This window comes from Tenrec ecaudatus, chromosome 1, assembly GCF_050624435.1.
Source record: "Tenrec ecaudatus isolate mTenEca1 chromosome 1, mTenEca1.hap1, whole genome shotgun sequence".
Lineage (NCBI taxonomy): Eukaryota > Metazoa > Chordata > Mammalia > Afrosoricida > Tenrecidae > Tenrec > Tenrec ecaudatus.
The window spans coordinates 36,401,783-36,417,629 of NC_134530.1; the positions used below are offsets into that span (position 1 = coordinate 36,401,783).

A 15,847-nucleotide genomic window follows, 5' to 3' on the forward strand; every position below is an offset into this window, starting at 1 on the left:
AAGCATGGGGGCGCGCACATAGCAGAGAGCGCACCATAGGTTTGAGTTCTGACGTTGCCACTTAAAGGTATGGTGCCTGGCAGTTCACATTCCTCCATGAGCTTCATGTTCCTATTGGCCTCTTCTGTTCCCTTAAAAGGATCAAGGAGTATAATGTGCTACATAGATGCTGGGTAAGGCGTTGTAATAGTAATAACATAGCTAACATTTATGGAAATTTTACTATGTGCCATACCTGTGCTAAGGACATTACAGCTTTTTGCACTTCTCACGGGACCATCTGAGGTTGTCGGCTTTGACAGATCGGGGAACAGCCTCTGAAAGATGAACTTTCTCAAGGCTACTCAGTCAAGGGGTAGCTGGGTTTCAGTTTCTGGCCATTTTGACTCCAGTGTTCATGTTCTCCACAGCCACTGTGCCACCTGCCTCTCTGATACACACTACTTTGTTAGGGTGCACTTGGTAGACTGTAGTGTTAGACGTCACCAGTTAGAATGTTAATGAGTTTGTCGTTTTACCCAGAGGCATCTGTTGTTCTCCAGGAGCTCAGCCCTGGTGAGGGTGGATCGTTCCTGGTAGGTCTAGTGTACTCTCCCACAGAGGGTGTATTCTGAAGGGTGGGGCTGTCGTTGGAATGGAGCGATAGGAATTGTGTTACAGGAACAGTATGATGGAGTGAGTAAGCATGCTGGCTCTGGAGTCAGGCCCCCCACCTGAACTTGGATAGCTACTTCATCTCACGGAGCCTTAACCTCTTCCTCTATAAGTAAGGAGAATAATAATATGATACCTCATTGGGTAGTTTTGAGGAATAAACGAACGTAAATCCGATGGAATAGTATCCAACAAAAAGCAAACTCTCAGCAAGCATTATTATTACTGATTTTGCTTCAAAATATGATAAATTGCATAAACGCTGATGGATTAACCTAGAAGCCCAAGTGCTCTATAAAATGTTCCTAGGAGAAAATATATTTTGAATTGGTAGCAATCAACTAAGTATAACCTTTGCATAAAGCAACTGGTATATTGGAAACTATGAATTAACATGGTGGAAAGGAAGACTGACCTGGTAATTTCTAGTTGTTTGTGAGTGATGAGGAAGACCAGTGATCAAATACGTAGACTATCATATACTTATTAATCATATTAGACTTTACACAATTGGATTATTCTTTAAGATAAGCATGCCGTGGGCTCACCATTTGGAATTGCATTGCTCACGGTAGGAAATTGCAAGTGTAGGAAATTAGGGTGAACCTTGGCTGACTATTGCCTAGCCAATCTTTTTATACTTTTTTTTTAAGATAAAAAGATTAGGCAACACAAAATATCTAACTTTACATCATTTATAATTTTTGGCTTTTTAGCATGTTTCACTGTTAGTGCAGCCAGGGATGGACAAAATGGAGGTTGGGTTAAGCATGTGTGTAATGTGGTTATGCCTGAGGAACTCGCTGCACGGCAGCACTCTCATTCTTTGTGTGCACCTGTTAACAGGAGCCAGGCAAGCGCTCTCAGCTCTGGAGGATGATGGGCACAGGCATGCTGGCCCACGAGGGCTCTTCAGTGCCTCACAACCCCAATAGGCCCCCAGTAACCCGCTCCTCTGAAGGCTCGGCTATCTTAGATATCGCTGGTCTTGCGGCAGTGACTGACAACAGGTAAGGTTTGGAGCAACTATTCTAATTCATCACTTTCAAATTCAGACCTCGGGGAAATTTATAACAAAAAATAGAGAACTATAAATGAAGTAAGAACTACAAATTTTTAATTTGCAGTTGCCTTCAATGAACGAGACCTGTCACATTCCTAAATATGACAATTGGGCCTCCATAAAAACAAAAAAAAAAACCCATGAAAATGTGTATACAAATGTTAAAGCATTCAAACAAAGAAAAAAATGTGGTGAAAAGTGAATGCCTCTTTCACTTTTTACTCCCAAACTTTGTTACTTCCCAAAGTAAAACTTCCTCTTTATATTCTTTGTTACTTCCCAAAGTAAAACTTCCTCATTATATTCTTAAGAATTGTGTCAAATATTTCTAAAGCACACATTAAATTATTGAGAGAATAGTTATGTTTAGCTGACTAACTTCTTGGATACAAACTAGCTCTTTAACTTTGAATAAGTGATTTGATTTGCCTGTGCCTTATAAAAATCAGTGTACTTATTTTCACTTAATAACTATTTACTTCTAAAAGGACATTAGGGGACTGACAAGTTAAAACCAATATGATTTCCGACACTTGGAGATGGAGCAGAATACAGATCACTGGGAAGATGGTAAAGCTAGTTAGCAGCTCTCTGTCCCTGTGCTGCATGAGAACATGTCAGTGTGAGACTGTAAGAACCTGGATCGTTATATTAGGAATCTTGACAGTCTCACGCAGATTGACTCAGTAGCCACAACACGAATTCAAAAATACCAACAATCAAGAATATGGCCCGAACTGGGTCGCTTTGTGTTCTGTGTCCTTTGTTCGCCATTGATCGGAGCTGACTAGATGGCGACTAAGCAACAGCCCTACTGTCCCATGGTTGCTCTGCCCTCTGTCCCTTTTAAGAGACCCCTAACTTCCGTAGGCTCTGCCCCTTAGCTTTGAGGGTGGAGGGGGTCTCAAGGAGGACCACCAAAAACCATGATCCTGATCCTTTCTTCAGGCTAAAAATGTATGAGGGAGAGGAGACCATTCATTTCCTTTTTTCCAGGTATGAACCCCTGATGCTAAGAAAGCCTGACCGTAGGCGAAGCACAACTCAGACATGGAGTTTCCGAGAAGGCAAACTGACCTGTGGTTTACACGGCTTGGTTGTCCAGGTCAGTAGGCTATGACATACCAATTGCAGCGTGAGGAGCTGGTTGAGACTTCATTTTAAGCAAAGTTATCAACTAGACTGGAAAAATCAGTAACAGAGCAGTGTGTATTATATGATCCCATTGTATGCATGTATGTATTTGAATCATTTTATTGGGGACTCTCATAGCTCTTATAGCAATCCATAATCCATTATGTCAAGCACATTTGTGCATGTTACCAATATGATCCCATTTTAGTGGAAAGAAGGTAAAAGAACACCTTTGTGCTTTTCTCATGGGAAGGCTTCTAGAATGGGCCCTACAAGGATGTGTTAAGAATGGATGCCCCTGATGAGAGATTATTTTTTCTCCCTCATAGCTTGTCTGCATATTTTTTCTTTGATGATTAAATGACCTATTCTATTTTTTTTAAAGAAAGAAAACAAAATGCCCGACATTAAGGTAAATGGGTTAGTTTAGACATATCAAGTGAAGATGATAACTGCATTGGCAAAGAGAGTCATTCTTCTGGGACTCTTCTTTTGGGGTGAATGCACACCTCCAACCTTCCAGTAGCAGCCCAGGCCATCAGAGACAGTCTGCTGTACAGATGCTCGTGAGGTAGTGACCCGTTAGCACAGGCGCTACAAGCTTGGTGACTGCTCAACGTTCCCAGTGACGCCCAAATAGTTGTAGCAAATATCAGACTGAAAATTGCTGGACCATTTCCTCTGTGTTCTTCTCAACCAGCCTGTATCCTGGTCAACTCTTAGGTAGTTTATAAGCGATTCTGAGTTTAGACAATACCAGTCGTTTGGATTTCCTCGCCTTCTGGTTTTAATCTAGGAGTGAGACCACAGATCCCAAGATGAGTAGGTGGGAAGGTATCTAGGCAGTTCGGGCTTACAGCAGAACCACGCGGGTCGGAATGTGCTGTTCTGCCCCAGCCCAGGGTTTCTTTTACCCAGAAGGTCAGCACATGAGGACCTTGGAAGAGCACTCTCAGTGTGTTTGTCCTTGGGCAAAGCCAGACCTCCTTCCACAGAGGGAGTTTATGCTGCAGGGCGGTAAGGGAAACCAAGAAGCCTCTGACTACTAGTTGGTGAGATTTATTTTCTTTATCTCTGTTGCCCTGAGCTTTTTTCAGCAAAGACAAGCTGCTCACTATATGAAGCACACATCTGGAACAGATTTGTGATTTTCAATTAGCAATACTGTTCAAACTTCTAGAGGCAAGAGAAGGCTTGCTATAATTGGGGGTGGGGCGTTTCATGTCTGGCCCTGACTTTACTTCTGGTTTGTTTCTAAAGCCCATGTAATTCCTAGTTTTTTCTTGGAATATTTTCACCCAAATTAATCCTCCTCTGGTGTTTGTTGTTTCTTGAGTCTATTTCATCATTTCTCTGCTTGTGAATGACCCTTTATTAGCAGTATTCAGCAGAGCAGAACGTGTTTGGGTTAAAGAAATAAACCTGTTTCCATCTCATTATTGAGAATAAAGTAATTTAAGTCATTAAAATGTTTTCTGACAATGCCCTTGTAAGGCTGTGTCTACACTTCCCTTCTAAACTTACAACTACCATAAAAAGCCTTTGCCATGCTGAAGCCTGTCCCCTTTTCTCTGCTCAGTATTTGAAAACGAGCAAAGGGGTCTGGACACTCTGAGCCGTGGTCTTCTCTCGCCGGTCCTTGCTGTCCTGTAGACATCCATTTTGCTGGAGGGGTAGTGTAGCAAAAAGATGCTTTTCCTCAGAGGCCCGCCTCACTGGGTCTCAGGTGACTTTCTCAACTCCATATTTCATGTTAGGTGAGACACCTTCTTTAGAATATTTGGGTTAGCCGTCTAGTCTTAGACCTGTTTTGGGAAAGTTTCAACTCCAGAGTTTGTTTCACATTGGAAAGCTGAGTGATGGTGATAATTGTTTAATTTAGATACATAAATAAGCCTTCATGAGATTACTCAAAGAAACAGGCTAATTTTTTAATGCTTATTTTAATGACTAGTGGTTATTACAAGCAAAATAAACCAATGTTCTATATTCATGGAATTAACCTCCCACTCATAATTCCCCAAATTTATATAGCACATTTCTTCACACTAAGTGATCCTGCTGTTAGTCTTCATCTTCGAAGTTGAAAAATCATAAATGCTGATGTGCATTATCCATGACCTTCCAAAAAGAACACTAGAATTTGGTAACTCGTTTCAAGTTGGCATATTGTGTCTCAGAGTCATTGCTTTTACCTTTTCTTACGTGCCTTTACTCTAATGTGCTTTAGGTGAAAGGAGGGCTTTCTGGTCTGTTTGATGGAGCTGAAGTTGTTCTTGGCCCTGATACTTCCATGGAGCTTCTGGGGCCAGTTCCACCTGATCAACAATTTATTAACCAAAAAATGAGGCCTGGTTCTGGAATATTATCCATCAGAGTCATCCCAGATGGGCCCACGAGAGCACTCCAGGTGATACTATACCATAAGAACTTCCCTAGAACTCAGTTTATGTGTCACCCACCCCTATCAGTCCATCGACAAAGATACATGGAGCCCATACTGCATGCAGATTCCTATGCTGAACGTGAGGCTATGGTGTCCTCATTTGTAAAACAGGGCTAGAATGTACCTCACAAGGTGGTACAAGAATTAACGGAGATCACGCTAGGATGAGTGTATGTTAGTTAATATGATTGCGAATGTTGTTATGAATTATTGTATACAAATTTAATCTATTGACATATTAATGACAGTAACAGGAAGATAGATGAGAGGCCTAATCAGTTAATTAAAATGCTGTGCCATGAGAACAGACTTGGGGGTGTTCTGGAAGAATACATGTATATTCCTATTTGGAAGGGGGGGGGCTTTTTAAAACAATTGACGTTTAAGCTGCGACCTAAAGGTGGAGCAGATGGAGTTAGCCACCCCGTACAGAGGGATCAGGAAAGGGTTACATTCCAAGAAATGAGAGTGTTCGTTCAAGACTTACACATCGGGGACCTGTTAGAACTGGGCACCCCTCTTCCTAGGTACCGAGCCCCTGTAAATGCTGCAGCAAGTTTACAGGGAGGCTGCTTCACATCAAACAAGAGCTTTTAAAGAGATCAAACATTTTGAGGCTACCCTTTTAGCAGAAGAGAAAGAATGAGCAATAAGCCGGACAGTAAATCATGAGGGTAAGTCAAAAAGTACTGTTACGAGGGTTCCGGTTCATACACGTACAGGCTCGTTCCACACAAACCGTGTTTAAACACGACTGCAGTCAGTGCATGGCTACAGACGTGTTTCAGGGTTTGTTTGTTTTTCTGTAATACACCTGTCTTAATCTCATTAAGGTGCTTTTCAAAAAGGGGATATGTTGAAGCTCGCCCTGTGTTCCCGTGGACCTGTGTCTTGTTTCAACAGTGTTTGAACGGAACAGATCCAGGGACTCCCTTCCTCCAACCCCCGCCACTCTCCAGTTTCCTTTCCAGGCGGAACCTTCGGACCATCTTCTTGGCCATCCCCTCGTATTGGGACCAGCTACCACTTTTATTTTGTGTGTGGTGACCTCCAAGCCAACCAATCATGAGCTCTCAGATCCATCAGAATTAATTCTGCCAAAGCTGAGGCCGGCGTCAACCATCTGGTCAACCTACATCTGAGGGCCTCTTACACCTATCTCTCTCTGGGCTTCTTTTTTGACCGTGGTGATGTGGCCTTGGAAGGCGCGGGACAATTCGTCTGCGACCTGGAGAAGGAGAAGCGCGAGGGGGCCGAGCGTCTCTTGAAGCTGCAGAACCAGTGCAGAGGCCATGCCTTCTTTCTGGATGCGCAGAAGCCATCCCAAGATGAGTGGGGTAGAACCCTGGACGCCATGGAAGCTGCACTGGCCCTGGAGAAGACTTCAGCCAGGCTCTTCTGACCCCCATCTCTGTGACTTTCTGGAGAACCACTTCCTGGACTGGGCGAGTGTCTCTTCAAGAGGCTCAGCCTCAAACACGACTGGAGCCTGAGACGCCCAACCACCTGCAAAGGGCCCTCTGCCTCCCCCTGCCGGCTACAGCCCCTCTAGCTGAACCTGCCCTGCCAGCAGCAGCACCACCGCCCTGGAGACCCTCCCCCAAGCTGGTTGGCTGTGGGGAGGAGGCAAATGGAAACAATAAAGCTTCCTTTTGCAGCAGCCAATAATAATAATAATAATAAATTTTTTAAAAGGGGATATGTTTTGTACCATATCAAAAGATGTTAGAGCCAATAACAACTTTGTAACAAAACTCACGCAGGCCTCTTCCTAAATTATCGAAGCTTTGCAGCAAGTTTACAGGAACCCACCTTACATAAAACAAGAGTTTTTAGATAGATGAAACATTTTAAGCAAGTTTGGGAGTACCTCAAAGAGATGAGCCAGAAGACAGAAAACCACAAGTCCTGACAAATGAAGAAACTGACTAAACTCCCAAACTGGTGGAAGACGACCACAGAACGACCACTGGTGCCACGGCTGCTGCAGTTTGGATCTCACATGGGTCAGCATTTTCTACTTTAGACAAGTATCTTCACTTCCGCAAGTGTTCATCTTGATGGATGCCAAAAGCATTGCATGAAGATCACTCCATCAATCTCTGAAGCAAGATTGAAGCAAATAAAGATTTATGAAATCTCTTGTACCTGGGAACCAACCGCGATTTACCAATACGATCCAGAGAGCAAGTTCCAAACAGAGCAGTACCCTCAAGGGGATCTCTGCTGGGGTAGTTAAAATCAAGGCCATGAAGTCAGCTATTAAGATGTAGTGACTTTTAAAAAAATTCCAAAGCACAATCTTAATAAATTTTGTCAAAGGATATAGGAAGATGATGGGGGCTCATGAAGAAGAAGTTTTAAGAAAATTGAAAATTGCTTTGGTGAGTAAAAGGCCAGGCAGGAGAGCAGCACTGAGGAATCCGCGCCCCCCTCCTGATGATACACCTGCTCCTTCTTTGAGGGTAGCAGGGGTTGTCCTGTGAGGGTTGCATTGGCACACCTGACTCCATCCACACGACAGCCCTGGTCGCACCCCCTTGTTTTCCTTTTGTTTCCCAAACTCACAGGAATAAGCTTTGAGTCCCTCGAGGATGCCCAAACGACCATTTTGAAGTGCTGTAAATAGAAATGTGTGGTGTTTGGGGAAGGGTTAGAGAGATGGAAGCACCCTAGATGAGAATCAGTATGTAGAAAAGCAATAGTTTCACATGTTGTCATTTGTGTTTAATGAAGGTTTCTATGATTTTGTAGCGATCTTTTTTATTTACCTTTAGTTAGTGAGAAGTTGACTCAAAGGTCCAGAGGTAAGAGAGAATGGCACATTTGAGGCATTAAGAAGGTTAGCCCAACTGTCAGGTAAAGTATGCTAACAAATAAGGCCAGGCCACGAAGAGCCTAGAGTATATGCTACAGATATTGAGTTTTTTCTAGAGTAGTAAAGAGTTAGGGAATGACATGATCAGAAATTTAATTTGCAGAGTTTACTCTGGCTAAAACATGGAGCATTGAACGGGGCAATACTGCAAGGACCAGCCAGGAACACTTGTAGAAGTCCAGATGGGAGATTTCGGTGCCCAGACCAGGATAGATGATAGTGAGTGGGTATGAGGAAGATGAACAAAGAGGACTAGAAATTGAAGTTCTTTTGAGAGTAGAACCAGCTGGACTTAATGATTGAATGAGGGAGATTGATTGATGAAGAGTAATGGCCTCCCAAGGTTCTGATTTGGGCAACAAGGGGGATTACGTTACGGGGCACTAGGAGATGAACAGGGAGCAGATTTCTGGAGTCTTAATGAGTTTAATTTTGGAATTTTAGAGTTTAGGTTACTGCATGATATATCTAGATGGTGAGGGCCAGAAGGCATTGTAAGCATGGGTTCTGGCGTGGGGGGGGGGGAGGTCAGAGTGAGGGGCATCTCCTGTGCTAGAGAAAATTTTTCAAGACATGCTATTTTTAGACAACTACGGAAAAATGATAAACTCTGAGGCAGTTCATTATAAACTACAACGCCTCTTTACAAACTAGTTTTGACATGAACATTGACTCAAGTATGCTTGATGTTTGCATTTTCTGACTAGAACCTACCCCCATAAACAATTACAGTTTTGGAAACTCACAGGGGCAGTTAACAGTAGGCATCGAGTCGGTGGCAGTGAACTTGTTTGGTTTGTGTGACTAGAGCTGTAGTTTTCGATCACCTACACATAGATGCCTGACTCCACTAGATGAGGTTCTCATGGGTCTACAGCTTAGATTTGCTGTGCAGATTTAACACCAAGTTTGCGTCATGACAAAAACCTTATTTTAGCAGTGCTTTGGAAACCAGTAGTTTCCATAGGATGTCACTACTGAAGAGTGAACCCTCTTAGGACTGTTTCCTTTGACTTCAGGTAACAGATTTCAGCCAACGGAAAGGTGACCATTCATCATATGAAGTGGCTGAGCTTCCTGTAACTGAGCAAGAGCTGCAGAAATTAAGGAATCCAGATACAGAACAGGAATTAGAAGTAAGTTTTAAATGGTCTACATTTCTTTGATCATCCATTTGTTTAGATAAAATCTTGGTCTTGGATTTTCTCCATTTTGACCTACTCTCTTCTTTCTGTCTTTTATGAATTCTTCAGTGTAGATGTTTAATATTTGACAGAATTAATATGTAATATGTTAAAGATAGCTAAAGTTTATGTGGAATCAAGAGTATAATAAATGTTGTTAAAATAAGATCACAATAAAAGAAGCCAAATGATGTGGCTTTTAGAGCAGGATTTAAGGAAGAGAATACGACATGGATTTTTTTTAATCAAGTGCCTGAGTGACAAGCACTGTGGTGGATGTTATGGGAGGTCAGTGAGTAATTACCTTCCCACAGTAGAATGCAGAATGTCATCCGTGCTCGGATGGAGGTGTCATCAATTACCAGGAGTTCTGATTGCATTGGGGAGTGAGCCTAGAGGAAGATCTAGTGAGGTGAGAGGCTTCACCTGTGAGACGTCCATCTGCTCAGAGGCAGAGGGATCTCAAGCCATTCTTTCCTTGTACTCACAGGCTCCCTTGAGCTTGGTTGTCAACAGTAGTCAGTGTGCGTATTCTGGTTTCTCTTCAGGTGCTTGTGAAGTTAGAAGGTGGAATCGGATTGTCCTTAATTAATAAAGCCCCAGAAGAACTGGTCTTTGCAACGCTTACAGGAATCAATGTGCACTATACACAGCTGGCAACCAGTCACATGCTGGAACTCAGCATCCAGGATGTACAGGTGAGGGCTCCATTTTCAGAAAGCATAACCTCCTTCTTTTTATGCTGCAGACCCAACCAGATCCCATGTTTTATATTCTAAAAACTTGAATGCTTCACAGAGAAGACCTTAGTGTGAAATGGATGCTTCTAGATTTGTCTCCCTAAGTGTTCTGTATGTCACAACTTTGAAAGGGAGGTGATTCATGATTCTGAATCTTGGCAACAAAACAACAATAAAATCCCTAGAAATTCCCTAGATATCAGTGGGAGGGATTGAAAGAGGGGGGAGGCACCGGACCTCTCCTTAGTGCCAGGAAGAGTAAGAGAGACCACATTTACCCTCTTCACCTGAAACAGCTTTCAAATCCCGACGAAATACATCAGACCGTGGTCCCATCAGGCAACCAAGGATAGGGTCGCTGAGGGGTGGGAAACAAAAGAGGTGAAGCCTGTAGTGTCTACAGACTAGGTGCTCTGCTTCTAAAACAAACACAAGACGCCTGTGAAAACCTTATGAATCGATGGAAGATTGTCCAATATAGATTCCTATAGACCCCTGGGCGATCTTATTCTGATGTAGGAATCCTGGTTGCACGGTAATTAAGCATGTAACTACTAACACAAGGGTCACTGGTTCAAACCCACCAGCCACTCTGTGGACGAGAGATGTAACAGTCTTCTTCCATACAGGTTTGCTGCCTTGGAAACCCGATGGCTGGACTCTGGCTTACAGGGTTGCTATGTGCTAAAATCCACTCAGGGAGAGTGGCTTGCCTTTGAAGTTTACCTAGGGTGGAAATGCAAGTTCTCTGCAGGGAGTTCAAGCTGGAATGAATCGGTTCAAAACCCTGATACCATCTTAGGTGACGTCCTTCTCTTCACAAAATCTCTACCCAGATCAAAATGTGTCCCGAGAACCAGTGACTGGTAAACATTTCAAACGGAGGACTCCGTGGGTCCTGACTGGTTCTCTCCCGAGCGGACAGTCTGCATCGCTGCTGAGGATGCGCAGTGTGACCGCAGAGCTGCATACTGTGCGCCTCCATCCCGATTGCAGAGCCAACAGCCCTTTTCAGAATGTGTTTTCTTTCTTGGTGTTTTCCCCCTAGGCACATTTTACTTGCATCTTATTCCTTTCTGAAAGACTCTCTTTAGAGTGCCTGGTTCTCATGGGGAGGGATGGGCTGCTCTGATGACTTTCTCCCCTGCTGGTGCAAGTCTCAGCCTGTTAACTTGTTACTGGCTCCGGATCTAAACCCCTACGGAGGCCTTATACAACTTACTTGTCTTAAGTGAATTTAGAGAATAAAGGAGGTTTTAGGAAGCTGAATTATCTTCCTGTGCAGATAGCTTCATCTTCTAAAACTTGCTTTGCATTGATAGCCTCAGCCTGAAAACGCCAGATTCAACTATCACTCTTAGGTTTAACTAATAGGCTCAACTATCACCTTTTCACTCATGACCTGCTCATGAAGGAATTTTGTGCTCCTCACTCTCATTTTTAAAAAATCATTTTACTGGGGGCTCTTATAGCTCTTATCACAACCCATCCTTACATTTTCTTTCATCATGCATCCCAAATAGCAAAGTGTTGAGGCTAGAAAGGCAACCGCTTACCCTTTCTGCTTCTCTGTCTTATTCGATCTTCATAGAGAATGCCCAAGGACCCACTTTGCTCTTTATTGGTTTCTTTAGCTTTTTACTTTTCTTTAATTAAAAAAAAATTGAAATACTATAAAATATTTAAATGATACTACTTCTTTATTTGATACTGGCCAGGTCACAGAAAACAAGTAAGTTTGAGGGTTTATTAGATTACAATGTTGTAAAGAAAAACAAATTTAAATAGACAAGGTCCTATCCCTAGGGAACATCTAGCCTAATTGAGAAAAAGAAACCTGGGGTCGGTCATTCCCAGAATATCTTATATCAGATATATTTAGGGAAAGAACAAAGGTGAGGTTAGAATAAGATGAGATCTTATTGTAATTTCTCATATTGGATGTGATAAGGAATATTAACTCAATTACTGAATGTGGGCTGTGCCATGTACTGAGTCTAGAGATATAACAATAACCAGAGCAATGCAGTCTCTTCTGGAACCAAAACCTGGGGAGGAGGTCAGCCATAAATAAGTAAGCAAAAACATAATTGCAACCTGTGATCATTGCTGAGAAAGAATAGAGGGTTGGTGCCATATTAGATAAGGTGGCCTGGGAAGTGCTTCCTGCGGAAGAGAGTTGGGCTTGAAACTGGACAGCTGAGAGAATGAACAACCCCTAGAAGAGCATACCAGGTGGGAAATGTTCTAGGTGGAGAATTTAGAGACCCTGAGACGGAGGAACTTGCCCACGCTTGTGGGTGTGTCTAGATTATGGGGACCGGGATGTGTGTTAGGCGTTGGAGCTAGAGGAGTCGCAGTGCACACACCGTGCAGGGTCATGTGGGAGTGGTCAGGAATTTGGGTTTTATCCTAAGGGAAAGCTGGGCCCCTGAAGGGTTTGACAAAAAGGAGTGTGGCCTGATTTAGAGAACACTATAGAGACAATGGCAATAGGAGAAATCCAGGGAAAGTGGTCTGAGTCTCGTCACCCCTGCCCTGTCCTTGGAGAGCTAACCAAAGGAAATGAGCAGTGATTGTGCAAACCCCTGGCCTTGGAAATCTAACCAAAGGGAATCGACAGTGATTACACAAAATGGCAGCCAAGTGGGAATCCATGCGCAGTACTAAAAAGAACAAAGGATTTGGTGCCAGGAATATCTGCTTTTGAATCTCAACTTTTCCCACGTACTTAAATCTATGAACACGGGCAAGTAATATACTCTCTCTACGCTTCTGTTTACTTGTTAGTAAAACGAAGAGCAATAAAACCATTCGGAGTTGTAGTAAGTGATATGTGTGTGTGATGGTATGAGGAAAGTATGCTGAGGAGCGCCCGACAGAAGCTATAGACTGTTTCCTCTTCCTGGTGTGGACCTTTGGTCTAAAGAGAAAGTTGGAGTAAACCTCCCAACGATCGCCAGCACCTGTGGGCAGAGAGTGTACTTTCACGGTGCTTCCTGAGACTGGGTGGATAGAGTAATCCCTCATGCCACGGACTTAATCGTTTCAGTCCTGAGCAGGGAGTTGATTTTAGGACAGAGAATTGCTTCCATTCGGTAGCCATCTGAGCTACTGAAGCTCTAATTTTAGTTGTCTTACTTGAAGGAATTTGGAGCAAGAGGGAAGCACTGATAGAGTGACCTTGGGTTCTGGATTCAAGTTGACTATGGCCTTAAGCAAAGCTCGCTCTCTCCTTAGCTGCTGCTGCTGCTGCTGTAAATAAGGGCCGTGAGAGTCCTCAGGAGGTTGTGGAACGGACTGCAGTGAAGTCCTTAGTTTAATAGTCCTGGCATCGCAGGTTTCCAGGGACTTGATGTGACATATATGAGCTAACTGCCATGTTTGGCCTATGGTACTTAATAAAGTCTACCTTCTACTGCTATCTTACTTGTTGTATTGTTACGTGCTGTCAAGTTGGTTGTGTCTCAGCGACCCTATGTTACCATAGAATGGAACACTTCGTGGTCCTGCCCAAGCCTCACAATGGTTATGTTGGAGCCCATTGTTATAGCAGCTGTGTCAGTCCATCTTCTTGAGGGTCTTTCTCTATTTGCTGACCCTTTCCTACACAGGATGTCCTTTTCTAGGGATTGATTTCTCCTGATAAACATATCCAAAGTCTCATCATCATCTCTTCTAAGAAGTATTCTGGCTGTACTAATTCCAAGGAAGACTTGTTTGTTGTTCTGGAAGTCCATGGTATTTTCAATATTTTTTACCAACACCATAATGTAACTGTATCAGTTCTTCTTTGGTCTTCTTTATTCAATAAGTCCAACTTACACATGCAATGTGATGCCATTCCTCTTGGATCTGTTATTCTGGTGTAGTAAACTATATGATTGTTGGACTAAAGATGGTCAATACTGGTTCGTTTCACCTAACCATTGCCAAGAATATTGATTCTTTTGTGTTCCATTTCATTTTTGGTGATTTCCAACTTTCCTAGATTCATACTTTGCATATTCCATCTTCCGTTTGTGAATGGGTGCTTGCAGTGTTTCCTCTCACTCTGAGTCATGCCCTATCAGCAGTTTTAGATCCCAAACACCTTACTCCATCTACATCAGTTAGGTTGATGACTCTACTTTGAGGGGGCAGCTCTTGTGTTTTGAGTGCCTTCCCATCTGAGGGGCTCATCTTTGACATGGTATATGACACTGTTCTGTTGCTATCCATAAGGTTTTCAGTGACTGGTCCTTCAGAAGTAGACATGTTATTCTTTCTTTCCAGTCTGTTCTTAGTCTGGAAGTGGCACTGAAACTTATCAACCATTGAGTGACCCTGATGGTATTTGAAATACTGGTGAGAAAGCTTCTAACATCTATATGCAAGCCATCACAGTGTGACAAATGGACAGATGAGTCGTGGGTTGTTACTGCTACTTATTATGATTACTGGTCTTGGTTAAGAATCTTCTTCCAGCTGCTGCTGAACTAGGATAAAGGGGCAAGGGTACTTTCTGAATGGCTTGTGTATTATAAGGCTCCACTAAAAGCTAAACATGAAAATTGAGTGACTTGTCAGGTTTTGTTCTGTGCCTTTTGCATATACTAGGTGGACAATCAGCTCATTGGTACTACTCAGCCCTTCATGCTCTATGTGACACCCCTGAGCAACGAGAACGAAGTCATTGAGACAGGTCCTGCTGTGCAAGTCAACGCTGTGAAGTTCCCCAGTAAGAGCACGCTGACCAACATCTACAAGGTAGTCAGTCTGTGGGGGGCTGGAGGGGCTGGTACCATGCCAGAGGGGATTTGGCTCTCTCCCAGAGAGGCAGTACAGGGTGCTGAGGGCTAAGCCACAGGTGGCTTTCTAAATTGGGAAATTGGAAGGAACTCCTTATCTTAGCGCTTCATTTTCTTGATTTCATAGATGGATTATGACTAAGCACACTCTGGATGTGTTACGTAAAACCAAATAAGCCAGAGATTATTGGAACAGTGCTAGGAGGGTTGTGACCTGAGGACAGAGATCCTGCTGTGTAAGCTAACATGTTGTTTACTAACAGTAGATAATTCAAGCGATAAACTCTTTTCTAGAGATGTCTCCATATGTAGGCCAGTTATTTTAGCAGCTAACTGGGAACAAAGAGGGAGCCAACCTAAGAAGTGGCTTCCATATGGCCTGTTTTTTGTCACTGGTCCTGATGAAATCAAGCCCACAAGCAGCCCCCAAATGCACAGTCTCAGGACACTCCTTCAACCAGTGGCTGCCAAGGGAGTATCAAGTACCCCAACACAGTGCACTGGGGACCGTGGGCCCCGCTAACAAAGCGCAGACACAGATACCCTTAGATCAGATGATAGCATGGTGAGTTACCTGCTAAGTATCTGACGTTCTTGGTTAACGAGAGAGAAATGTCTCTGACGATGAAACCATGTGAGTCACAAAAACATCTTATGTCATTGGAGCCTTTGAAACGGCCCAGATGCAAATTCCTCCCGTCGTTCATCTGAATCTGTTTCTCTCTAGCATTTGATGATCACAGCTCAGAGGTTCACTGTGCAAATTGAGGAGAAACTGCTCCTCAAGCTGCTAAGTTTCTTCGGCTACGATCAAGCAGAATCAGGTAATGTGGACTGTTCTGTGTCCATGTCAGGGGATTGGCCCAGTGATGGCCTCTGCATGCTTCACAGGCTTGCTTTCCACTTCTCAGCACAAGCTAAGGTTTGTGTCCCATTTTCCTTTGTCTCAGTACTGCTT

The 15,847-nt window shown here is 43.3% G+C and overlaps 1 protein-coding gene across 4 annotated transcripts in view; it reads left to right on the forward strand.

The window, feature by feature from the left end:
- Window positions 1-15,847, forward strand: part of VPS13D (vacuolar protein sorting 13 homolog D) — a 270,781-nt gene that overhangs the window by 138,741 nt on the left and 116,193 nt on the right. For 3 of the 4 annotated variants that reach the window (XM_075550922.1, XM_075550923.1, XM_075550924.1), the window contains exons 55-61: window positions 1,501-1,664; window positions 2,714-2,822; window positions 5,082-5,261; window positions 9,195-9,311; window positions 9,908-10,057; window positions 14,699-14,848; window positions 15,617-15,713. In XM_075550922.1, the coding sequence (XP_075407037.1) occupies window positions 1,501-1,664; window positions 2,714-2,822; window positions 5,082-5,261; window positions 9,195-9,311; window positions 9,908-10,057; window positions 14,699-14,848; window positions 15,617-15,713 (967 nt within the window). Of the gene's footprint in view, window positions 1-1,500; window positions 1,665-2,713; window positions 2,823-5,081; window positions 5,262-5,824; window positions 5,961-9,194; window positions 9,312-9,907; window positions 10,058-14,698; window positions 14,849-15,616; window positions 15,714-15,847 lie in introns of those variants that run through there. The other variant, XM_075550925.1, reaches the window with a different exon arrangement.